A 19,110-nucleotide genomic window follows, 5' to 3' on the forward strand; every position below is an offset into this window, starting at 1 on the left:
TATGTCACCTGTATAGAACCACTGGCACAGGTGTTGAGAAGGGACCAACGAATCAATGGGGTGGGAGTTCCAGGGAGCGGGGGACTTGTCACCAAGTGTGTTTTATATATGGACGACGTGAACATTTTATGCACTGACCTTTTATCTGTTAATAGGACGCTGGACTTGACTGACTGGTTTGGACGGGCCTCTGGGTCTAAATTAAACAGAGGCAAGACCCAAGCCCAGTTTTATGGACCATGGACAGCGACTGAGACAACAGGACTCCCTTTGACTATGACCCAGACTGACCAGAAAATACTGGGGATTAAATTTGACAGGGAAGGTGGAGGGAGAACAAATTGGCCAGACGTGGTAGGGAAAGTACGGCAAAGACTAGGGTACTGGGGACTTAGAGGACTGACCATTGAAGGAAAGGTTTTAATCATTAAAGCAGTGATTTTACCTTTGCTTTTACTGATCAGTTCTGTTTTTATCCCACCTAGGAGAGTGCTTTTAGATCTGGACCGAGCCATCTTTTATTTTCTGTGGGGCTCGAAGTGGGAAAGGCTAAGAAGAGACATCATGAAGAAGCCAAAAGAAAAAGGAGGAAAAGGAGTGCCCGATTTATATTTGTTTTTAGGAAGTAGATACATCACACTACACCTCAAAACAGCCACAGACCCATCCGGAAACCCCAAGACAAAAGCAATGACACGATTCTGGATGGGCTCTTACCTCAGAAAAATGAAGATTTTACCCACGGATCTTAAAGTGCCTGTGTCTTTTAACCTGCCACCTGTTTATGCTTTTATCCAGATGTTTTTAAAGCATTTTAACTTGGAGCAGGAGGAGTTGCATATTTTAACTAACCATCGGTCTCTGATTTCTGTTGTGCAGGAGCGGGAACCAGTGAGTCCAGTGCGCGGGCTCGCATTCGGCGAGCCCTCGACAGTTTGGCGCAACGTCAACCATTCCGCTCTTCCAAACAGACTCCGGGACCTGTCATGGATGGTGGCTCATGAGATCCTCCCAGTCAGGTCCGTTATGCACTCCCGGGGCATGTCAACGCTCTCAACCTGCCCCCGACCTGGTTGTGGCGCGCCTGAGTCGGTGAGGCATCTGCTCTGGGAGTGCAGTGCTGCCGTAGACCAGTGGGCAACAGCCGGCTCCTTACAATTCCCGTACTTGCCAGCAAGGGAGGTCCTCACAGCACAACTAGTGCTCTATGGGGTGAGCCAAGCAGCGATAAAAAAGAATGACTTTGCCAAGCAGTGGCTCACCCTAGCTGCCATCAAAGACGCCATGTGGACCTCCAGAAACTTGCTGGTAAGAAAGCACATGCAGATCCCCCCCGTGGCTGTGATCCGGATGGCCGCAGCGACGGCCCAAGCGGCCGGAGCTGCTGGCGGCGGGCCTAGGACACAGCCACAAAGAAGCATCGCCTCTGTGCCCATTCGGAGGAAGGAGCCGGAGCTACACGCAAAAAGGTCAAAGCAGCGGCGGCCTGGCTCTCCGGGTGAGGCAGGTGGGAAGAAGCATCAGTGTGAGAGTCTCCTCTGAGCACCACGACAGGATCCCGAGAGACCCGTTGTTTGGGAGAGCGGAATGAGTTACCCTTGGTAGGGACTCACTGCGCTCCTGCACAAAGAAGGACCTGGAAAAAACATCTTAACGAAATGCACTCCTTTTTAAAGACTTTTAAAATGGACACTCAAAACATACTGTCATCCACATGAGAAGTGTTTTATGAATGGCTTTTACCTGTGACAATGCTGGTTTTATCTGTAATACCTCTTAAAACAAAAGTTTTATTGTTTTAAATGTGGTTTTACAGATCACACTGATTTATTTATGTATTTATTTATTTATGAATTGCATTTTCAAGGTAACTTTTATGTCATGAATATGAACAACTTTGATGAAATGTGTTTGAAATGAGTGTCAATAAATTTTTTCGAAAGAAAAATCTGTTCTTATCAGTTTAATATCTGATATGTCCTCTATACGGGGACAAAGTATTAAACGGATTTTTAGCACCTGGAGCTGAAAGAGGGGCTTGCTCCGTTCACTCCACGCATCGACCCGGTATTGCAGTGCCGCCGGGAACGGTGCACCCTTCTCTTTGCTTTGTGGAAAGCCAAGTGCTCGGAGGAAAGCGGCAGGGCTCAGCGTGCAAGCTGTCACTGTCGTCAGTCAAAGCGGATGGCAGCAGCGTTTATGGCTTGGGAGAGTGGAAAAGCAGCCTTTATGACGCTCCCCATCTCAAATGAGCGTATATATGTCAGCTATGACAACTGGGGCAAAAGTGCAGCGTACAACGTGAGATTTGCACGTCTGGTTGACAGACAAACATGACAAAGAGGGAAAGTCGCCGTGCGCTGCGATAGGTCCAAAATACCCCTTGGATCTGCGCTGCGTCTTCCCTGCTGGAGCCATGGAGCGCATGCGGGCGCCTGAGTATTTCTGTGTTTTGGTAGCCTGCGTCTGACAGCCAGTCCTTAATATCTCAGCATTGCGATCGGATAGAGCCCGTGATGGGGGAAACGGGTGTGGCCTGGGATTTGGTACGCGGCAAGCCAAGGGAGCCTCACCGTGAAGGTGGTGACTGGGACGACTGGGGTCTTTCGGCTGCTGTTGAGGAGCGGGCCGTACTTACTCTGGTTTCTCTTCATAACGTACAAGTCTTTCGCCTTTTACTAAAGACTTCCGTGGAGAGGAACACCCACGAGTTAAACCTATTTTTGGCAGGCTTTGCAGTTTGGCAGAGCCTCGTGTGTTTGTGAAAAGCCAAGCAGCTGTCCTCAACGAGGCGTGCGGCTGCGTCAAGGAGCACCTGGGCGGAGCCGCTAAGCAGAAGTCGTTCTTGGAGCCGTTTGAAGCGACTGCGCCGCGACGAGCGAGACCTGTGCAGGAGGGCACCACGGGCGGCAGACCGCAAGGGTTCATCGCTTCTCGGCCTTTTGGCTAAGATCAAGTGTAGTATCTGTTCTTATCAGTTTAATATCTGATATGTCCTCTATACGGGGACAAAGTATTAAACGGATTTTTAGCACCTGGAGCTGAAAGAGGGGCTTGCTCCGTTCACTCCACGCATCGACCCGGTATTGCAGTGCCGCCGGGAACGGTGCACCCTTCTCTTTGCTTTGTGGAAAGCCAAGTGCTCGGAGGAAAGCGGCAGGGCTCAGCGTGCAAGCTGTCACTGTCGTCAGTCAAAGCGGATGGCAGCAGCGTTTATGGCTTGGGAGAGTGGAAAAGCAGCCTTTATGACGCTCCCCATCTCAAATGAGCGTATATATGTCAGCTATGACAACTGGGGCAAAAGTGCAGCGTACAACGTGAGATTTGCACGTCTGGTTGACAGACAAACATGACAAAGAGGGAAAGTCGCCGTGCGCTGCGATAGGTCCAAAATACCCCTTGGATCTGCGCTGCGTCTTCCCTGCTGGAGCCATGGAGCGCATGCGGGCGCCTGAGTATTTCTGTGTTTTGGTAGCCTGCGTCTGACAGCCAGTCCTTAATATCTCAGCATTGCGATCGGATAGAGCCCGTGATGGGGGAAACGGGTGTGGCCTGGGATTTGGTACGCGGCAAGCCAAGGGAGCCTCACCGTGAAGGTGGTGACTGGGACGACTGGGGTCTTTCGGCTGCTGTTGAGGAGCGGGCCGTACTTACTCTGGTTTCTCTTCATAACGTACAAGTCTTTCGCCTTTTACTAAAGACTTCCGTGGAGAGGAACACCCACGAGTTAAACCTATTTTTGGCAGGCTTTGCAGTTTGGCAGAGCCTCGTGTGTTTGTGAAAAGCCAAGCAGCTGTCCTCAACGAGGCGTGCGGCTGCGTCAAGGAGCACCTGGGCGGAGCCGCTAAGCAGAAGTCGTTCTTGGAGCCGTTTGAAGCGAATGCGCCGCGACGAGCGAGACCTGTGCAGGAGGGCACCACGGGCGGCAGACCGCAAGGGTTCATCGCTTCTCGGCCTTTTGGCTAAGATCAAGTGTAGTATCTGTTCTTATCAGTTTAATATCTGATATGTCCTCTATACGGGGACAAAGTATTAAACGGATTTTTAGCACCTGGAGCTGAAAGAGGGGCTTGCTCCGTTCACTCCACGCATCGACCCGGTATTGCAGTGCCGCCGCGATCGGTGCACCCTTCTCTTTGCTTTGTGGAAAGCCAAGTGCTCGGAGGAAAGCGGCAGGGCTCAGCGTGCAAGCTGTCACTGTCGTCAGTCAAAGCGGATGGCAGCAGCGTTTATGGCTTGGGAGAGTGGAAAAGCAGCCTTTATGACGCTCCCCATCTCAAATGAGCGTATATATGTCAGCTATGACAACTGGGGCAAAAGTGCAGCGTACAACGTGAGATTTGCACGTCTGGTTGACAGACAAACATGACAAAGAGGGAAAGTCGCCGTGCGCTGCGATAGGTCCAAAATACCCCTTGGATCTGCGCTGCGTCTTCCCTGCTGGAGCCATGGAGCGCATGCGGGCGCCTGAGTATTTCTGTGTTTTGGTAGCCTGCGTCTGACAGCCGTCCTTAATATCTCAGCATTGCGATCGGATAGAGCCCGTGATGGGGGAAACGGGTGTGGCCTGGGATTTGGTACGCGGCAAGCCAAGGGAGCCTCACCGTGAAGGTGGTGACTGGGACGACTGGGGTCTTTCGGCTGCTGTTGAGGAGCGGGCCGTACTTACCCTGGTTTCTCTTCATAACGTACAAGTCTTTCGCCTTTTACTAAAGACTTCCGTGGAGAGGAACACCCACGAGTTAAACCTATTTTTGGCAGGCTTTGCAGTTTGGCAGAGCCTCGTGTGTTTGTGAAAAGCCAAGCAGCTGTCCTCAACGAGGCGTGCGGCTGCGTCAAGGAGCACCTGGGCGGAGCCGCTAAGCAGAAGTCGTTCTTGGAGCCGTTTGAAGCGACTGCGCCGCGACGAGCGAGACCTGTGCAGGAGGGCACCACGGGCGGCAGACCGCAAGGGTTCATCGCTTCTCGGCCTTTTGGCTAAGATCAAGTGTAGTATCTGTTCTTATCAGTTTAATATCTGATATGTCCTCTATACGGGGACAAAGTATTAAACGGATTTTTAGCACCTGGAGCTGAAAGAGGGGCTTGCTCCGTTCACTCCACGCATCGACCCGGTATTGCAGTGCCGCCGGGAACGGTGCACCCTTCTCTTTGCTTTGTGGAAAGCCAAGTGCTCGGAGGAAAGCGGCAGGGCTCAGCGTGCAAGCTGTCACTGTCGTCAGTCAAAGCGGATGGCAGCAGCGTTTATGGCTTGGGAGAGTGGAAAAGCAGCCTTTATGACGCTCCCCATCTCAAATGAGCATATATATGTCAGCTATGACAACTGGGGCAAAAGTGCAGCGTACAACGTGAGATTTGCACGTCTGGTTGACAGACAAACATGACAAAGAGGGAAAGTCGCCGTGCGCTGCGATAGGTCCAAAATACCCCTTGGATCTGCGCTGCGTCTTCCCTGCTGGAGCCATGGAGCGCATGCGGGCGCCTGAGTATTTCTGTGTTTTGGTAGCCTGCGTCTGACAGCCAGTCCTTAATATCTCAGCATTGCGATCGGATAGAGCCCGTGATGGGGGAAACGGGTGTGGCCTGGGATTTGGTACGCGGCAAGCCAAGGGAGCCTCACCGTGAAGGTGGTGACTGGGACGACTGGGGTCTTTCGGCTGCTGTTGAGGAGCGGGCCGTACTTACTCTGGTTTCTCTTCATAACGTACAAGTCTTTCGCCTTTTACTAAAGACTTCCGTGGAGAGGAACACCCACGAGTTAAACCTATTTTTGGCAGGCTTTGCAGTTTGGCAGAGCCTCGTGTGTTTGTGAAAAGCCAAGCAGCTGTCCTCAACGAGGCGTGCGGCTGCGTCAAGGAGCACCTGGGCGGAGCCGCTAAGCAGAAGTCGTTCTTGGAGCCGTTTGAAGCGACTGCGCCGCGACGAGCGAGACCTGTGCAGGAGGGCACCACGGGCGGCGGACCGCAAGGGTTCATCGCTTCTCGGCCTTTTGGCTAAGACTGCGGTCGCCTCCTGTTGGTGGTAAAAATTCTTGCCTGTTGTGGCATTAATTTGTTGCTACTGCTTGGGAGGATATTCTCTTCATTCCTTGTGCAAAGTATTTCAACTCTATTTGTAGTTGTTCATCTTGCACAAATAGGAATTCATTGGCTCAGAGGACTGTCTAACTGTACTCTGTGGTAAGTAACACCTTGACCAGGCCAAACAGAAAGGTAAGTCTCTTTTAATTTCCTTTATTTTGGTTGGTTTTACGGTATTTTAGTTATTTATTGGTATTTTTGAGCCTTTTAGCATATTTATTGGCACTTTTAAAGGTTTTAGTTGCTTTTAGTTGTTTTAACTTGTGGTGCCTCCACCATGTCGGCCCCCCATGCCGGCATGCGGAGGCACCACAGTGTCCGTTTTATCTTCCAAGAGAGAGATGGAAAGCTTCTAGGGATGTCAAGACTAGACTTTTCCCGGAAGCTAGTTCAGAAAACATTGAACTTTAAACCAGAGGACCTGAATTGTATATTGACCTTGCCAAACAACAAAGGCTTTGATGTAAGCTTTCGATCTGCTGTTTTGCTAAGAGAGTTCTGGACACGCTTTGAAAATGTGAAACCCCAGTTTTCTGCTTTCAATGTTGAGAAGCTGACTGATAATGCTTTGAAAACGGTTATTGTTAGGATGTTCAATGAGACAGTGAATGCAGAGGACATTTGTTTGTGGCTGGGGAGATATTGCACTGTAAAAGGCCAGGCTACAAAAGTGAGAGATGAGGATGGCATCTGGAATTGCGCTTGGAGGGTCCCCATCCAACAATGGCAGGACCCCCAAGGCTTCCAGGGCTTGAAACATCTGCCATCCATGGTAGTTCTGGGAGAAAACAGGGGCTATATTCACTACCAGGGTCAGCCCAAGCTCTGCCGCAAGTGTGGTGAGCATGGGCACCTGGCAGAAGCATGCCAGCAGATTGTTTGTGGGAAATGTAGAGAAATTGGGCACACTTTTGAGGAGTGCTCCAATGGCAGACGGTGTAATCTTTGTGGAGAATCAAACCACCTCTTCAGAGATTGCCCCAAGTCTTTTGCCAACAAATTGAAGGCAGCAAAGCAAATGGAAAATGCAAAAAATGGCGGACAAGCTGAACTGTTAAGAGAGCTACCAGAAGAGGCTGGGCAGGAAAATTCAAATCTCCCGCCAAATCCTGTGATTGGAGGAGAGGAATCAGGTGAGGCGGGAGTGGGGGAGGGGCCTGCAACAGCCCCACCAGTGGAGAGTTCTGTGGAGGATGGGGTGATGCAGGCAGAGGGCGGAGCTAGCTCTGAATGTGAAGAAGTCCAATCACAAGAAGACAGCGAGGATGCCCCCCTCCCCGCAGCCCAGCAATCGAAGAGGCCTGCATCAGAATTGTCCTCTGAGTCTCCTGTAGTCTCAGAGAAGAGGGGAAGAGTTGGGATTTTCTCAGACAGTTCATCTGTGGAGGAACCCAGAGTCTTCCCCTCCAGTTCACCAAATGAGGTCTCGTTTTTAACAATAGCTCTGCAATCAACCCCTAGAGACTCAAAATTAAATGCGACACTGTGTCCAAGGCCAACCCCCAGAGTCCGATTGGGGAATGGAGCTCAACCCCTTCACTCTTCACCAGTGGGAGTGAAGGAAGAGCTACATTCACAAGAAATTGCCTAACATTTGTTTTACTTTTTAAAGGTATTTTAATGTTTTAATCTCCTTTTTAGTCTTTTAAAATTTCATACCTGTTGTTTTTAACCATACTCATGACACTCACCTTCTCAACCATCAATGTGAGAAGTGTGAAGTCGAGAGTTAGAGCCCAAAGTGTTTTATCCTTTCTTCATTCTTTTAAGTCAGATGTGTTTTTAATACAGGAATGTGGCCTACCGTTTTTAAAACAGTACAGACAGTGGGAGGACATGTGGCCAAAATCATCAGTATGGAGCGGGTCAAATCAAAACAAGAACGATGGAGTGGCCATTTTAATAAAAAATCCTCAAGTTCTGGTGAAGGGCAGCACTGTGGTGAGAGACGGTCGGGCACTTTTAACACATTTGACTTTTATGGGACAGGATTTTAACCTTTTAAATATTTATGGCTTTAATGAGAAGAATGACAGGTATGACCTTTTAGAAGACCTGCAGTTCCACATGCTAGGCAGAGTACCATTAGTTGTAGGGGGTGATTTTAACTGTATTTTAAGTAGAAATGATAGGAAAGGAGCAGGGGATAATTTTAAAGTGGATAAAACATCGGTTTTATTACAGGGCATTTGCAAGGATTTTAAACTCCAGGACTGTTTTAAAACCATGCATCCCAGAGAGGAAGGCTTCACCTGGTTCAGTGGTGATGGCACCAGAGCCTCTCGCATCGACTATATTTTTACACGGGACTGCCCACCAACCGATGCTAGATTGACCCCTGTTTTCTTTTCCGATCACCTAATGCTTTCCTGCACCCTTTCACTCTCTTCGGGTGTGACATTAGGAAGTGGTCTGTGGAAACTCAACTGCTCCCTGTTAGAAGATAAGGAGCTCATTAGTCAATACAGGGAGCAGTACCAAGAGTGGCAGACCCTTCAAGACTTTTACGATTCACGTGCACACTGGTGGGAAATGGTGAAGGGAAAGACCCAGACTTTCTTTAGAAAAGCAGGTAAGAGAAAAAAGAGTAAAGAAGACAGACGCATGATGGGACTGCAAAAAAGACTACAGCGCTATTTTAAACTAAATCAAAATGGAATGGATTTTAATGAGGAGATTAAACAAATTAAAACAGAGATGTCGGTTTTAGCAGAAATAAAAAGTAAGGGTGTCATTTTAAGGAGCAGGGAACGGGAAATAGAAGAGGGGGAGAAGTGCACTCGATATTTCTTCAAGAAAATTTTAAATAAAGGGGGGAACATTTTAAAACTAAGAAAAGACAATGGGTGCACGGCTAACACAATGGAAGAGATAAATGAAACGGTTGAAAATTTTTATGGAGAATTGTACAAGGAAAAAAACATTGAAATGGACACCATGACTGAAGTCTTAAAATTCATTGAAAACACAGTAAAGGACAGTGTGCTTTTATCCCAAGATTTTAGTATTTTTGAGTTAAATAAATGTCTTATGAATTTTAAGAAAGGGAAGTCCCCAGGACAAGATGGACTTCCCTTGGAATTTTATTTGACTTTTTGGGACATTTTAGCACCTGACTTGCTTACTGTTTTTATGGATTTTGAGCGTTTTTACCGACTTCCTGACAGTTTTAGAGTAGGGATAGTGACTCTTCTTCACAAAAAGAAAGACAAGACTGACCTGAAGAACTGGAGACCTATCACACTGTTAAATTTTGACTGCAAACTTTTTAGTAAAGTTTTAGCATCTCGTATGTCCTTGGTTTTAGAAGAGGTGATTCACCCGGATCAAGCCTGTGCCATCCCGGGGAGGAAGATCACCGACAGCCTCGTACTGATCCGAGACACCATCTGTTACGCGAGAGACAGAAACATCCGGCTAGTAGTACTCAATCTAGATTTTGAGAAAGCCTTTGATCGGGTCTCGCACCAGTACCTTTTCCAGGTACTGCTAAAAATGGGGTTCCCAGAGAGGTTTGTAGCTTGGGTGGGATTGCTGTACCGGGGCATTACCAGCAAATTCGTTGTTAACGGGCATCTGACAAAAGCAGTCGATATCAACTGCGGCGTCCGTCAGGGTTGTCCGTTATCTGCCCTCCTCTATGTCACCTGTATAGAACCACTGGCACAGGTCTTGAGAAGGGACCAACGAATCAATGGGGTGGGAGTTCCAGGGAGCGGGGGACTTGTCACCAAGTGTGTTTTATATATGGACGACGTGAACATTTTATGCACTGACCTTTTATCTGTTAACAGGACGCTGGACTTGACTGACTGGTTTGGACGGGCCTCTGGGTCTAAATTAAACAGAGGCAAGACCCAAGCCCAGTTTTATGGACCATGGACAGCGACTGAGACGACAGGACTCCCTTTGACTATGACCCAGACTGACCAGAAAATACTGGGGATTAAATTTGACAGGGAAGGGGGAGGTAGAACAAATTGGCCAGACGTGGTAGGGAAAGTACGGCAAAGACTAGGGTACTGGGGACTTAGAGGACTGACCATGGAAGGAAAGGTTTTAATCATTAAAGCAGTGATTTTACCTTTGCTTTTACTGATCAGTTCTGTTTTTATCCCACCTAGGAGAATGCTTTTAGATCTGGACCGAGCCATCTTTTATTTTCTGTGGGGCTCGAAGTGGGAAAGGCTAAGAAGAGAGATCATGAAGAAGCCAAAAGAAAAAGGAGGAAAAGGAGTGCCCGATCTATATCTGTTTTTAGGAAGTAGATACACAACACTGCACCTCAAAATAGCTACAGACCCATCCGGAAACCCCAAGACAAAAGCAATGACACGATTCTGGATGGGATCTTACCTCAGAAAGATGAAGTTTTTACCCACAGATCTCAAAGTACCTGTGTCTTTTAACCTGCCACCTGTTTATGCTTTTATCCAGACGTTTTTTAAGCATTTTAACTTGGAGCAGGAGGAGCTGCATATTTTAACTAACCACCGGTCTCTGATTTCTGTTGTGCAGGAGCGGGAACCAGTGAGTCCAGTGCGCGGGCTCGCATTCGGCGAGCCCTCAACAGTTTGGCGCAACGTCAACCATTCCGCTCTTCCAAACAGACTCCGGGACCTGTCATGGATGGTGGCTCATGAGATCCTCCCAGTTAGGTCCGTTATGCACTCCCGGGGCATGTCAACGCTCTCAACCTGCCCCCGACCTGGTTGTGGCGCGCCTGAGTCGGTGAGGCATCTGCTCTGGGAGTGCAGTGCTGCCGTAGACCAGTGGGCAACAGCCGGCTCCTTACAATTCCCGTACTTGCCAGCATGGGAGGTCCTCACAGCACAACTAGTGCTCTATGGGGTGAGCCAAACAGCGATAAAAAAGAATGACTTTGCCAAGCAGTGGCTCACCCTAGCTGCCATCAAAGACGCCATGTGGACCTCCAGAAACTTGCTGGTAAGAAAGCACATGCAGATCCCCCCCGTGGCTGTGATCCGGATGGCCGCAGCGACGGCCCAAGCGGCCGGAGCTGCTGGCGGCGGGCCTAGGACACAGCCACAAAGAAGCATCGCCTCTGTGCCCATTCGGAGGAAGGAGCCGGAGCTACACGCAAAAAGGTCAAAGCAGCGGCGGCCTGGCTCTCCGGGTGAGGCAGGTGGGAAGGAGCATCAGGGTGAGAGTCTCCTCTGAGCACCTTGACAGGATCCCGAGAGACCCGTTGTTTGGGAGAGCGGAATGAGTTACCCTTGGTAGGGACTCACTGCGCTCCTGCACAAAGAAGGACCTGGCAAAAACATCTTAACGAAATGCACTCCTTTTTAAAGACTTTTAAAATGGACACTCAAAACATACTGTCATCCACATGAGAAGTGTTTTATGAATGGCTTTTACCTGTGACAATGCTGGTTTTATCTGTAATACCTCTTAAAACAAAAGTTTTATTGTTTTAAATGTGGTTTTACAGATCACACTGATTTATTTAATTATTTCTTTATTTATGAATTGCATTTTCAAGGTAACTTTTATGTCATGAATATGAACAACTTTGATGAAATGTGTTTGAAATGAGTGTCAATAAATTTTTTCGAAAGAAAAAAAATCTGTTCTTATCAGTTTAATATCTGATATGTCCTCTATACGGGGACAAAGTATTAAACGGATTTTTAGCACCTGGAGCTGAAAGAGGGGCTTGCTCCGTTCACTCCACGCATCGACCCGGTATTGCAGTGCCGCCGGGAACGGTGCACCCTTCTCTTTGCTTTGTGGAAAGCCAAGTGCTCGGAGGAAAGCGGCAGGGCTCAGCGTGCAAGCTGTCACTGTCGTCAGTCAAAGCGGATGGCAGCAGCGTTTATGGCTTGGGAGAGTGGAAAAGCAGCCTTTATGACGCTCCCCATCTCAAATGAGCGTATATATGTCAGCTATGACAACTGGGGCAAAAGTGCAGCGTACAACGTGAGATTTGCACGTCTGGTTGACAGACAAACATGACAAAGAGGGAAAGTCGCCGTGCGCTGCGATAGGTCCAAAATACCCCTTGGATCTGCGCTGCGTCTTCCCTGCTGGAGCCATGGAGCGCATGCGGGCGCCTGAGTATTTCTGTGTTTTGGTAGCCTGCGTCTGACAGCCAGTCCTTAATATCTCAGCATTGCGATCGGATAGAGCCCGTGATGGGGGAAACGGGTGTGGCCTGGGATTTGGTACGCGGCAAGCCAAGGGAGCCTCACCGTGAAGGTGGTGACTGGGACGACTGGGGTCTTTCGGCTGCTGTTGAGGAGCGGGCCGTACTTACTCTGGTTTCTCTTCATAACGTACAAGTCTTTCGCCTTTTACTAAAGACTTCCGTGGAGAGGAACACCCACGAGTTAAACCTATTTTTGGCAGGCTTTGCAGTTTGGCAGAGCCTCGTGTGTTTGTGAAAAGCCAAGCAGCTGTCCTCAACGAGGCGTGCGGCTGCGTCAAGGAGCACCTGGGCGGAGCCGCTAAGCAGAAGTCGTTCTTGGAGCCGTTTGAAGCGACTGCGCCGCGACGAGCGAGACCTGTGCAGGAGGGCACCACGGGCGGCAGACCGCAAGGGTTCATCGCTTCTCGGCCTTTTGGCTAAGATCAAGTGTAGTATCTGTTCTTATCAGTTTAATATCTGATATGTCCTCTATACGGGGACAAAGTATTAAACGGATTTTTAGCACCTGGAGCTGAAAGAAGGGCTTGCTCCGTTCACTCCACGCATCGACCCGATATTGCAGTGCCGCCGGGATCGGTGCACCCTTCTCTTTGCTTTGTGGAAAGCCAAGTGCTCGGAGGAAAGTGGCAGGGCTCAGCGTGCAAGCTGTCACTGTCGTCAGTCAAAGCGGATGGCAGCAGCGTTTATGGCTTGGGAGAGTGGAAAAGCAGCCTTTATGACGCTCTGTGGAAAGCCAAGTGCTCGGAGGAAAGCGGCAGGGCTCAGCGTGCAAGCTGTCACTGTCGTCAGTCAAAGCGGATGGCAGCAGCGTTTATGGCTTGGGAGAGTGGAAAAGCAGCCTTTATGACGCTCCCCATCTCAAATGAGCGTATATATGTCAGCTATGACAACTGGGGCAAAAGTGCAGCGTACAACGTGAGATTTGCACGTCTGGTTGACAGACAAACATGACAAAGAGGGAAAGTCGCCGTGCGCTGCGATAGGTCCAAAATACCCCTTGGATCTGCGCTGCGTCTTCCCTGCTGGAGCCATGGAGCGCATGCGGGCGCCTGAGTATTTCTGTGTTTTGGTAGCCTGCGTCTGACAGCCAGTCCTTAATATCTCAGCATTGCGATCGGATAGAGCCCGTGATGGGGGAAACGGGTGTGGCCTGGGATTTGGTACGCGGCAAGCCAAGGGAGCCTCACCGTGAAGGTGGTGACTGGGACGACTGGGGTCTTTCGGCTGCTGTTGAGGAGCGGGCCGTACTTACTCTGGTTTCTCTTCATAACGTACAAGTCTTTCGCCTTTTACTAAAGACTTCCGTGGAGAGGAACACCCACGAGTTAAACCTATTTTTGGCAGGCTTTGCAGTTTGGCAGAGCCTCGTGTGTTTGTGAAAAGCCAAGCAGCTGTCCTCAACGAGGCGTGCGGCTGCGTCAAGGAGCACCTGGGCGGAGCCGCTAAGCAGAAGTCGTTCTTGGAGCAGTTTGAAGCGACTGCGCCGCGACGAGCGAGACCTGTGCAGGAGGGCACCACGGGCGGCAGACCGCAAGGGTTCATCGCTTCTCGGCCTTTTGGCTAAGACTGCGGTCGCCTCCTGTTGGTGGTAAAAATTCTTGCCTGTTGTGGCATTAATTTGTTGCTACTGCTTGGGAGGATATTCCCTTCATTCCTTGTGCAAAGTATTTCAACTCTATTTGTAGTTGTTCATCTTGCACAAATAGGAATTCATTGGCTCAGAGGACTGTCTAACTGTACTTTGCGGTAAGTAACACCTTGACCAGGCCAAACAGAAAGGTAAGTCTCTTTTAATTTCCTTTATTTTGGTTGGTTTTACGGTATTTTAGTTATTTATTGGTATCTTTTAGCCTTTTAGCTTATTTATTGGCACTTTTAAAGGTTTTAGTTGCTTTTAGTTGTTTTAACTTGTGGTGCCTCCACCATGTCGGCCCCCCATGCCGGCATGCGGAGGCACCACAGTGTCCGTTTTATCTTCCAAGAGAAAGATGGAAAGCTTCTAGGGATGTCAAGACTAGACTTTTCCCGGAAGCTAGTTCAGAAAACATTGAACTTTAAACCAGAGGACCTGAATTGTATATTGACCTTGCCAAACAACAAAGGCTTTGATGTAAGTTTTCGATCTGCTGTTTTGCTAAGAGAGTTCTGGACACGCTTTGAAAATGTGAAACCCCAGTTTTCTGCTTTCAATGTTGAGAAACTGACTGATAATGCTTTGAAAACGGTTATTGTTAGGATGTTCAATGAGACAGTGAATGCAGAGGACATTTGTTTGTGGCTGGGGAGATATTGCACTGTAAAAGGCCAGGCTACAAAAGTGAGAGATGAGGATGGCATCTGGAATTGCGCTTGGAGGGTCCCCATCCAACAATGGCAGGATCCCCAAGGCTTCCAGGGCTTGAAACATCTGCCATCCATGGTAGTTCTGGGAGAAAACAGGGGCTATATTCACTACCAGGGTCAGCCCAAGCTCTGCCGCAAGTGTGGTGAGCATGGGCACCTGGCAGAAGCATGCCAGCAGATTGTTTGTGGAAAATGTAGAGAAATTGGGCACACCTTTGAGGAGTGCTCCAATGGCAGACGGTGTAATCTTTGTGGAGAATCAAACCACCTCTTCAGAGATTGCCCCAAGTCTTTTGCCAACAAATTGAAGGCAGCAAAGCAAATGGAAAATGTGAAAAATGGCGGACAAGCTGGACTGTTAAGAGAGCTACCAGAAGAGGCTGGGCAGGAAAATTCAAATCTCCCGCCAAATCCTGTGATTGGAGGAGAGGAATCAGGTGAGGCGGGAGTGGGGGAGGGGCCTGCAACAGCCCCACCAATGGAGAGTTCTGTGGAGGATGGGGTGATGCAGGCAGAGGGCGGAGCTAGCTCTGAATGTGAAGAAGTCCAATCACAAGAAGACAGCGAGGATGCCCCCCTCCCCGCAGCCCAGCAATCAAAGAGGCCTGCATCAGAATTGTCCTCTGAGTCTCCTGTAGTCTCAGAGAAGAGGGGAAGAGTTGGGATTTTCTCAGACAGTTCATCTGTGGAGGAACCCAGAGTCTTCCCCTCCAGTTCACCAAATGAGGTCTCGTTTTTAACAATAGCTCTGCAATCAACCCCTAGAGACTCAAAATTAAATGCGACACTGTGTCCAAGGCCAACCCCCAGAGTCCGATTGGGGAATGGAGCTCAACCCCTTCACTCTTCACCAGTGGGAGTGAAGGAAGAGCTACATTCACAAGAAATTGCCTAACACTTGTTTTACTTTTTAAAGGTATTTTAATGTTTTAAGCTCCTTTCTAGTCTTTTAAAATTTCATACCTGTTGTTTTTAACCATACTCATGACACTCACCTTCTCAACCATCAATGTGAGAAGTGTGAAGTCGAGAGTTAGAGCCCAAAGTGTTTTATCCTTTCTTCATTCTTTTAAGTCAGATGTGTTTTTAATACAGGAATGTGGCCTACCGTTTTTAAAACAGTACAGACAGTGGGAGGATATGTGGCCAAAATCATCAATATGGAGCGGGTCAAATCAAAACAAGAATGATGGAGTGGCCATTTTAATAAAAAATCCTCAAGTTCTGGTGAAGGGCAGCACTGTGGTGAGAGACGGTCGGGCACTTTTAACACATTTGACTTTTATGGGACAGGATTTTAACCTTTTAAATATTTATGGCTTTAATGAGAAGAATGACAGGTATGACCTTTTAGAAGACCTGCAGTTCCACATGCTAGGTAGGGTACCATTAGTTGTAGGGGGTGATTTTAACTGTATTTTAAGTAGAAATGATAGGAAAGGAGCAGGGGATAATTTTAAAGTTGATAAAACATCGGTTTTATTACAGGGCATTTGCAAGGATTTTAAACTCCAGGACTGTTTTAAAACCATGCATCCCAGAGAGGAAGGCTTCACCTGGTTCAGTGGTGATGGCACCAGAGCCTCTCGCATCGACTACATTTTTACACGGGACTGCCCACCAACCGATGCTAGATTGACCCCTGTTTTCTTTTCCGATCACCTAATGCTTTCCTGCACCCTTTCACTCTCTTCGGGTGTGACATTAGGAAGTGGTCTGTGGAAACTCAACTGCTCCCTGTTAGAAGATAAGGAGCTCATTAGTCAATACAGGGAGCAGTACCAAGAGTGGCAGACCCTTCAAGACTTTTACGATTCACGTGCACACTGGTGGGAAATGGTGAAGGGAAAGACCCAGACTTTCTTTAGAAAAGCAGGTAAGAGAAAAAAGAGTAAAGAAGACAGACGCATGATGGGACTGCAAAAAAGACTACAGCGCTATTTTAAACTAAATCAAAATGGAATGGATTTTAATGAGGAGATTAAACAAATTAAAACAGAGATGTCGGTTTTAGCAGAAATAAAAAGTAAGGGTGTCATTTTAAGGAGCAGGGAACGGGAAATAGAAGAGGGGGAGAAGTGCACTCGATATTTCTTCAAGAAAATTTTAAATAAAGGGGGGAACATTTTAAAACTAAGAAAAGACAATGGGTGCACGGCTAACACAATGGAAGAGATTAAGGAAACGGTTGAAAATTTTTATGGAGAATTGTACAAAGAAAAAAACATTGAAATGGACACCATGACTGAAGTCTTAAAATTCATTGAAAACACAGTAAAGGACAGTGTGCTTTTATCCCAAGATTTTAGTATTTTTGAGTTAAATAAATGTCTTATGAGTTTTAAGAAAGGGAAGTCCCCAGGACAAGATGGACTTCCCTTGGAATTTTATCTGACTTTTTGGGACATTTTAGCACCTGACTTGCTTACTGTTTTTATGGATTTTGAGCGTTTTTACCGACTTCCTGACAGTTTTAGAGTAGGGATAGTGACTCTTCTTCACAAAAAGAAAGACAAGACTGACCTGAAGAACTGGAGACCTATCACACTTTTAAATTTTGACTGCAAACTTTTTAGTAAAGTTTTAGCATCACGTATGTCCTTGGTTTTAGAAGAGGTGATTCACCCGGATCAAGCCTGTGCCATCCCGGGGAGGAAGATCACCGACAGCCTCGTACTGATCCGAGACACCATCTGTTACGCGAGAGACAGAAACATCCGGCTAGTGGTACTCAATTTAGATTTTGAGAAAGCCTTTGATCGGGTCTCGCACCAGTACCTTTTCCAGGTACTGCTAAAAATGGGGTTCCCAGAGAGGTTTGTAGCTTGGGTGGGATTGCTGTACCGGGGCATTACCAGCAAATTCGTTGTTAACGGGCATCTGACAAAAGCAGTCGATATCAACTGCGGCGTCCGTCAGGGTTGTCCGTTATCTGCCCTCCTCTATGTCACCTGTATAGAACCACTGGCACAGGTGTTGAGAAGGGACCAACGAATCAATGGGGTGGGAGTTCCAGGGAGCGGGGGACTTGTCACCAAGTGTGTTTTATATATGGACGACGTGAACATTTTATGCACTGACCTTTTATCTGTTAATAGGACGCTGGACTTGACTGACTGGTTTGGACGGGCCTCTGGGTCTAAATTAAACAGAGGCAAGACCCAAGCCCAGTTTTATGGACCATGGACAGCGACTGAGACAACAGGACTCCCTTTGACTATGACCCAGACTGACCAGAAAATACTGGGGATTAAATTTGACAGGGAAGGTGGAGGGAGAACAAATTGGCCAGACGTGGTAGGGAAAGTACGGCAAAGACTAGGGTACTGGGGACTTAGAGGACTGACCATTGAAGGAAAGGTTTTAATCATTAAAGCAGTGATTTTACCTTTGCTTTTACTGATCAGTTCTGTTTTTATCCCACCTAGGAGAGTGCTTTTAGATCTGGACCGAGCCATCTTTTATTTTCTGTGGGGCTCGAAGTGGGAAAGGCTAAGAAGAGACATCATGAAGAAGCCAAAAGAAAAAGGAGGAAAAGGAGTGCCCGATTTATATTTGTTTTTAGGAAGTAGATACATCACACTACACCTCAAAACAGCCACAGACCCATCCGGAAACCCCAAGACAAAAGCAATGACACGATTCTGGATGGGCTCTTACCTCAGAAAAATGAAGATTTTACCCACGGATCTTAAAGTGCCTGTGTCTTTTAACCTGCCACCTGTTTATGCTTTTATCCAGATGTTTTTAAAGCATTTTAACTTGGAGCAGGAGGAGTTGCATATTTTAACTAACCATCGGTCTCTGATTTCTGTTGTGCAGGAGCGGGAACCAGTGAGTCCAGTGCGCGGGCTCGCATTCGGCGAGCCCTCGACAGTTTGGCGCAACGTCAACCATTCCGCTCTTCCAAACAGACTCCGGGACCTGTCATGGATGGTGGCTCATGAGATCCTCCCAGTTAGGTCCGTTATGCACTCCCGGGGCATGTCAACGCTCTCAACCTGCCCCCGACCTGGTTGTGGCGCGCCTGAGTCGGTGAGGCATCTGCTCTGGGAGTGCAGTGCTGCCGTAGACCAGTGGGCAACAGCCGGCTCCTTACAATTCCCGTACTTGCCAGCAAGGGAGGTCCTCACAGCACAACTAGTGCTCTATGGGGTGAGCCAAGCAGCGATAAAAAAGAATGACTTTGCCAAGCAGTGGCTCACCCTAGCTGCCATCAAAGACGCCATGTGGACCTCCAGAAACTTGCTGGTAAGAAAGCACATGCAGATCCCCCCCGTGGCTGTGATCCGGATGGCCGCAGCGACGGCCCAAGCGGCCGGAGCTGCTGGCGGCGGGCCTAGGACACAGCCACAAAGAAGCATCGCCTCTGTGCCCATTTGGAGGAAGGAGCCGGAGCTACACGCAAAAAGGTCAAAGCAGCGGCGGCCTGGCTCTCCGGGTGAGGCAGGTGGGAAGGAGCATCAGTGTGAGAGTCTCCTCTGAGCACCACGACAGGATCCCGAGAGACCCGTT

The 19,110-nt window shown here is 48.4% G+C and overlaps 2 protein-coding genes, 10 non-coding genes and 2 pseudogenes across 12 annotated transcripts; all 14 read left to right on the forward strand.

Annotated features, from left to right (window-relative positions):
- Positions 1 to 1,926: 1,926 nt before the first annotated feature.
- On the forward strand, positions 1,927 to 2,101 carry LOC121902782 (annotated as a pseudogene).
- Positions 2,102 to 2,634: 533 nt separating this feature from the next.
- LOC121902840 lies at positions 2,635 to 2,750 on the forward strand. The gene has a single exon (XR_006097811.1). It is a non-coding gene; the product is annotated as a U5 spliceosomal RNA (small nuclear RNA).
- A 176-nt stretch (positions 2,751 to 2,926) lies between these two features.
- LOC121902727 lies at positions 2,927 to 3,117 on the forward strand. Its single transcript, XR_006097717.1, has one exon. It is a non-coding gene; the product is annotated as a U2 spliceosomal RNA (small nuclear RNA).
- A 533-nt stretch (positions 3,118 to 3,650) lies between these two features.
- On the forward strand, positions 3,651 to 3,766 carry LOC121902841. The gene has a single exon (XR_006097812.1). It is a non-coding gene; the product is annotated as a U5 spliceosomal RNA (small nuclear RNA).
- A 176-nt stretch (positions 3,767 to 3,942) lies between these two features.
- LOC121902752 lies at positions 3,943 to 4,133 on the forward strand. The gene has a single exon (XR_006097741.1). It is a non-coding gene; the product is annotated as a U2 spliceosomal RNA (small nuclear RNA).
- A 532-nt stretch (positions 4,134 to 4,665) lies between these two features.
- On the forward strand, positions 4,666 to 4,781 carry LOC121902939. Its single transcript, XR_006097906.1, has one exon. It is a non-coding gene; the product is annotated as a U5 spliceosomal RNA (small nuclear RNA).
- A 176-nt stretch (positions 4,782 to 4,957) lies between these two features.
- Positions 4,958 to 5,148, forward strand: LOC121902728. Its single transcript, XR_006097718.1, has one exon. It is a non-coding gene; the product is annotated as a U2 spliceosomal RNA (small nuclear RNA).
- Positions 5,149 to 5,681: 533 nt separating this feature from the next.
- On the forward strand, positions 5,682 to 5,797 carry LOC121902842. The gene has a single exon (XR_006097813.1). It is a non-coding gene; the product is annotated as a U5 spliceosomal RNA (small nuclear RNA).
- A 4,411-nt stretch (positions 5,798 to 10,208) lies between these two features.
- On the forward strand, positions 10,209 to 11,544 carry LOC121902269. Its single transcript, XM_042419526.1, has 2 exons — positions 10,209 to 10,472; positions 10,599 to 11,544. The coding sequence occupies exons 1-2, from the start codon at positions 10,209 to 10,211 to the stop codon at positions 11,259 to 11,261; spliced, it is 927 nt and encodes a 308-aa protein (XP_042275460.1). The 3' UTR covers positions 11,262 to 11,544.
- A 101-nt stretch (positions 11,545 to 11,645) lies between these two features.
- On the forward strand, positions 11,646 to 11,823 carry LOC121902786 (annotated as a pseudogene).
- Positions 11,824 to 12,356: 533 nt separating this feature from the next.
- On the forward strand, positions 12,357 to 12,472 carry LOC121902843. The gene has a single exon (XR_006097814.1). It is a non-coding gene; the product is annotated as a U5 spliceosomal RNA (small nuclear RNA).
- Positions 12,473 to 12,648: 176 nt separating this feature from the next.
- LOC121902762 lies at positions 12,649 to 12,839 on the forward strand. Its single transcript, XR_006097750.1, has one exon. It is a non-coding gene; the product is annotated as a U2 spliceosomal RNA (small nuclear RNA).
- A 661-nt stretch (positions 12,840 to 13,500) lies between these two features.
- On the forward strand, positions 13,501 to 13,616 carry LOC121902844. The gene has a single exon (XR_006097815.1). It is a non-coding gene; the product is annotated as a U5 spliceosomal RNA (small nuclear RNA).
- A 2,167-nt stretch (positions 13,617 to 15,783) lies between these two features.
- On the forward strand, positions 15,784 to 19,080 carry LOC121902270. Its single transcript, XM_042419527.1, has 2 exons — positions 15,784 to 15,840; positions 18,024 to 19,080. Exon 2 carries the CDS (start codon positions 18,103 to 18,105, stop codon positions 19,078 to 19,080), a length of 978 nt encoding a protein of 325 aa, XP_042275461.1. The 5' UTR covers positions 15,784 to 15,840; positions 18,024 to 18,102.
- Positions 19,081 to 19,110: the final 30 nt, after the last annotated feature.

The sequence above is a fragment of the Thunnus maccoyii genome, chromosome 8 (genome assembly GCF_910596095.1).
Source record: "Thunnus maccoyii chromosome 8, fThuMac1.1, whole genome shotgun sequence".
Lineage (NCBI taxonomy): Eukaryota > Metazoa > Chordata > Actinopteri > Scombriformes > Scombridae > Thunnus > Thunnus maccoyii.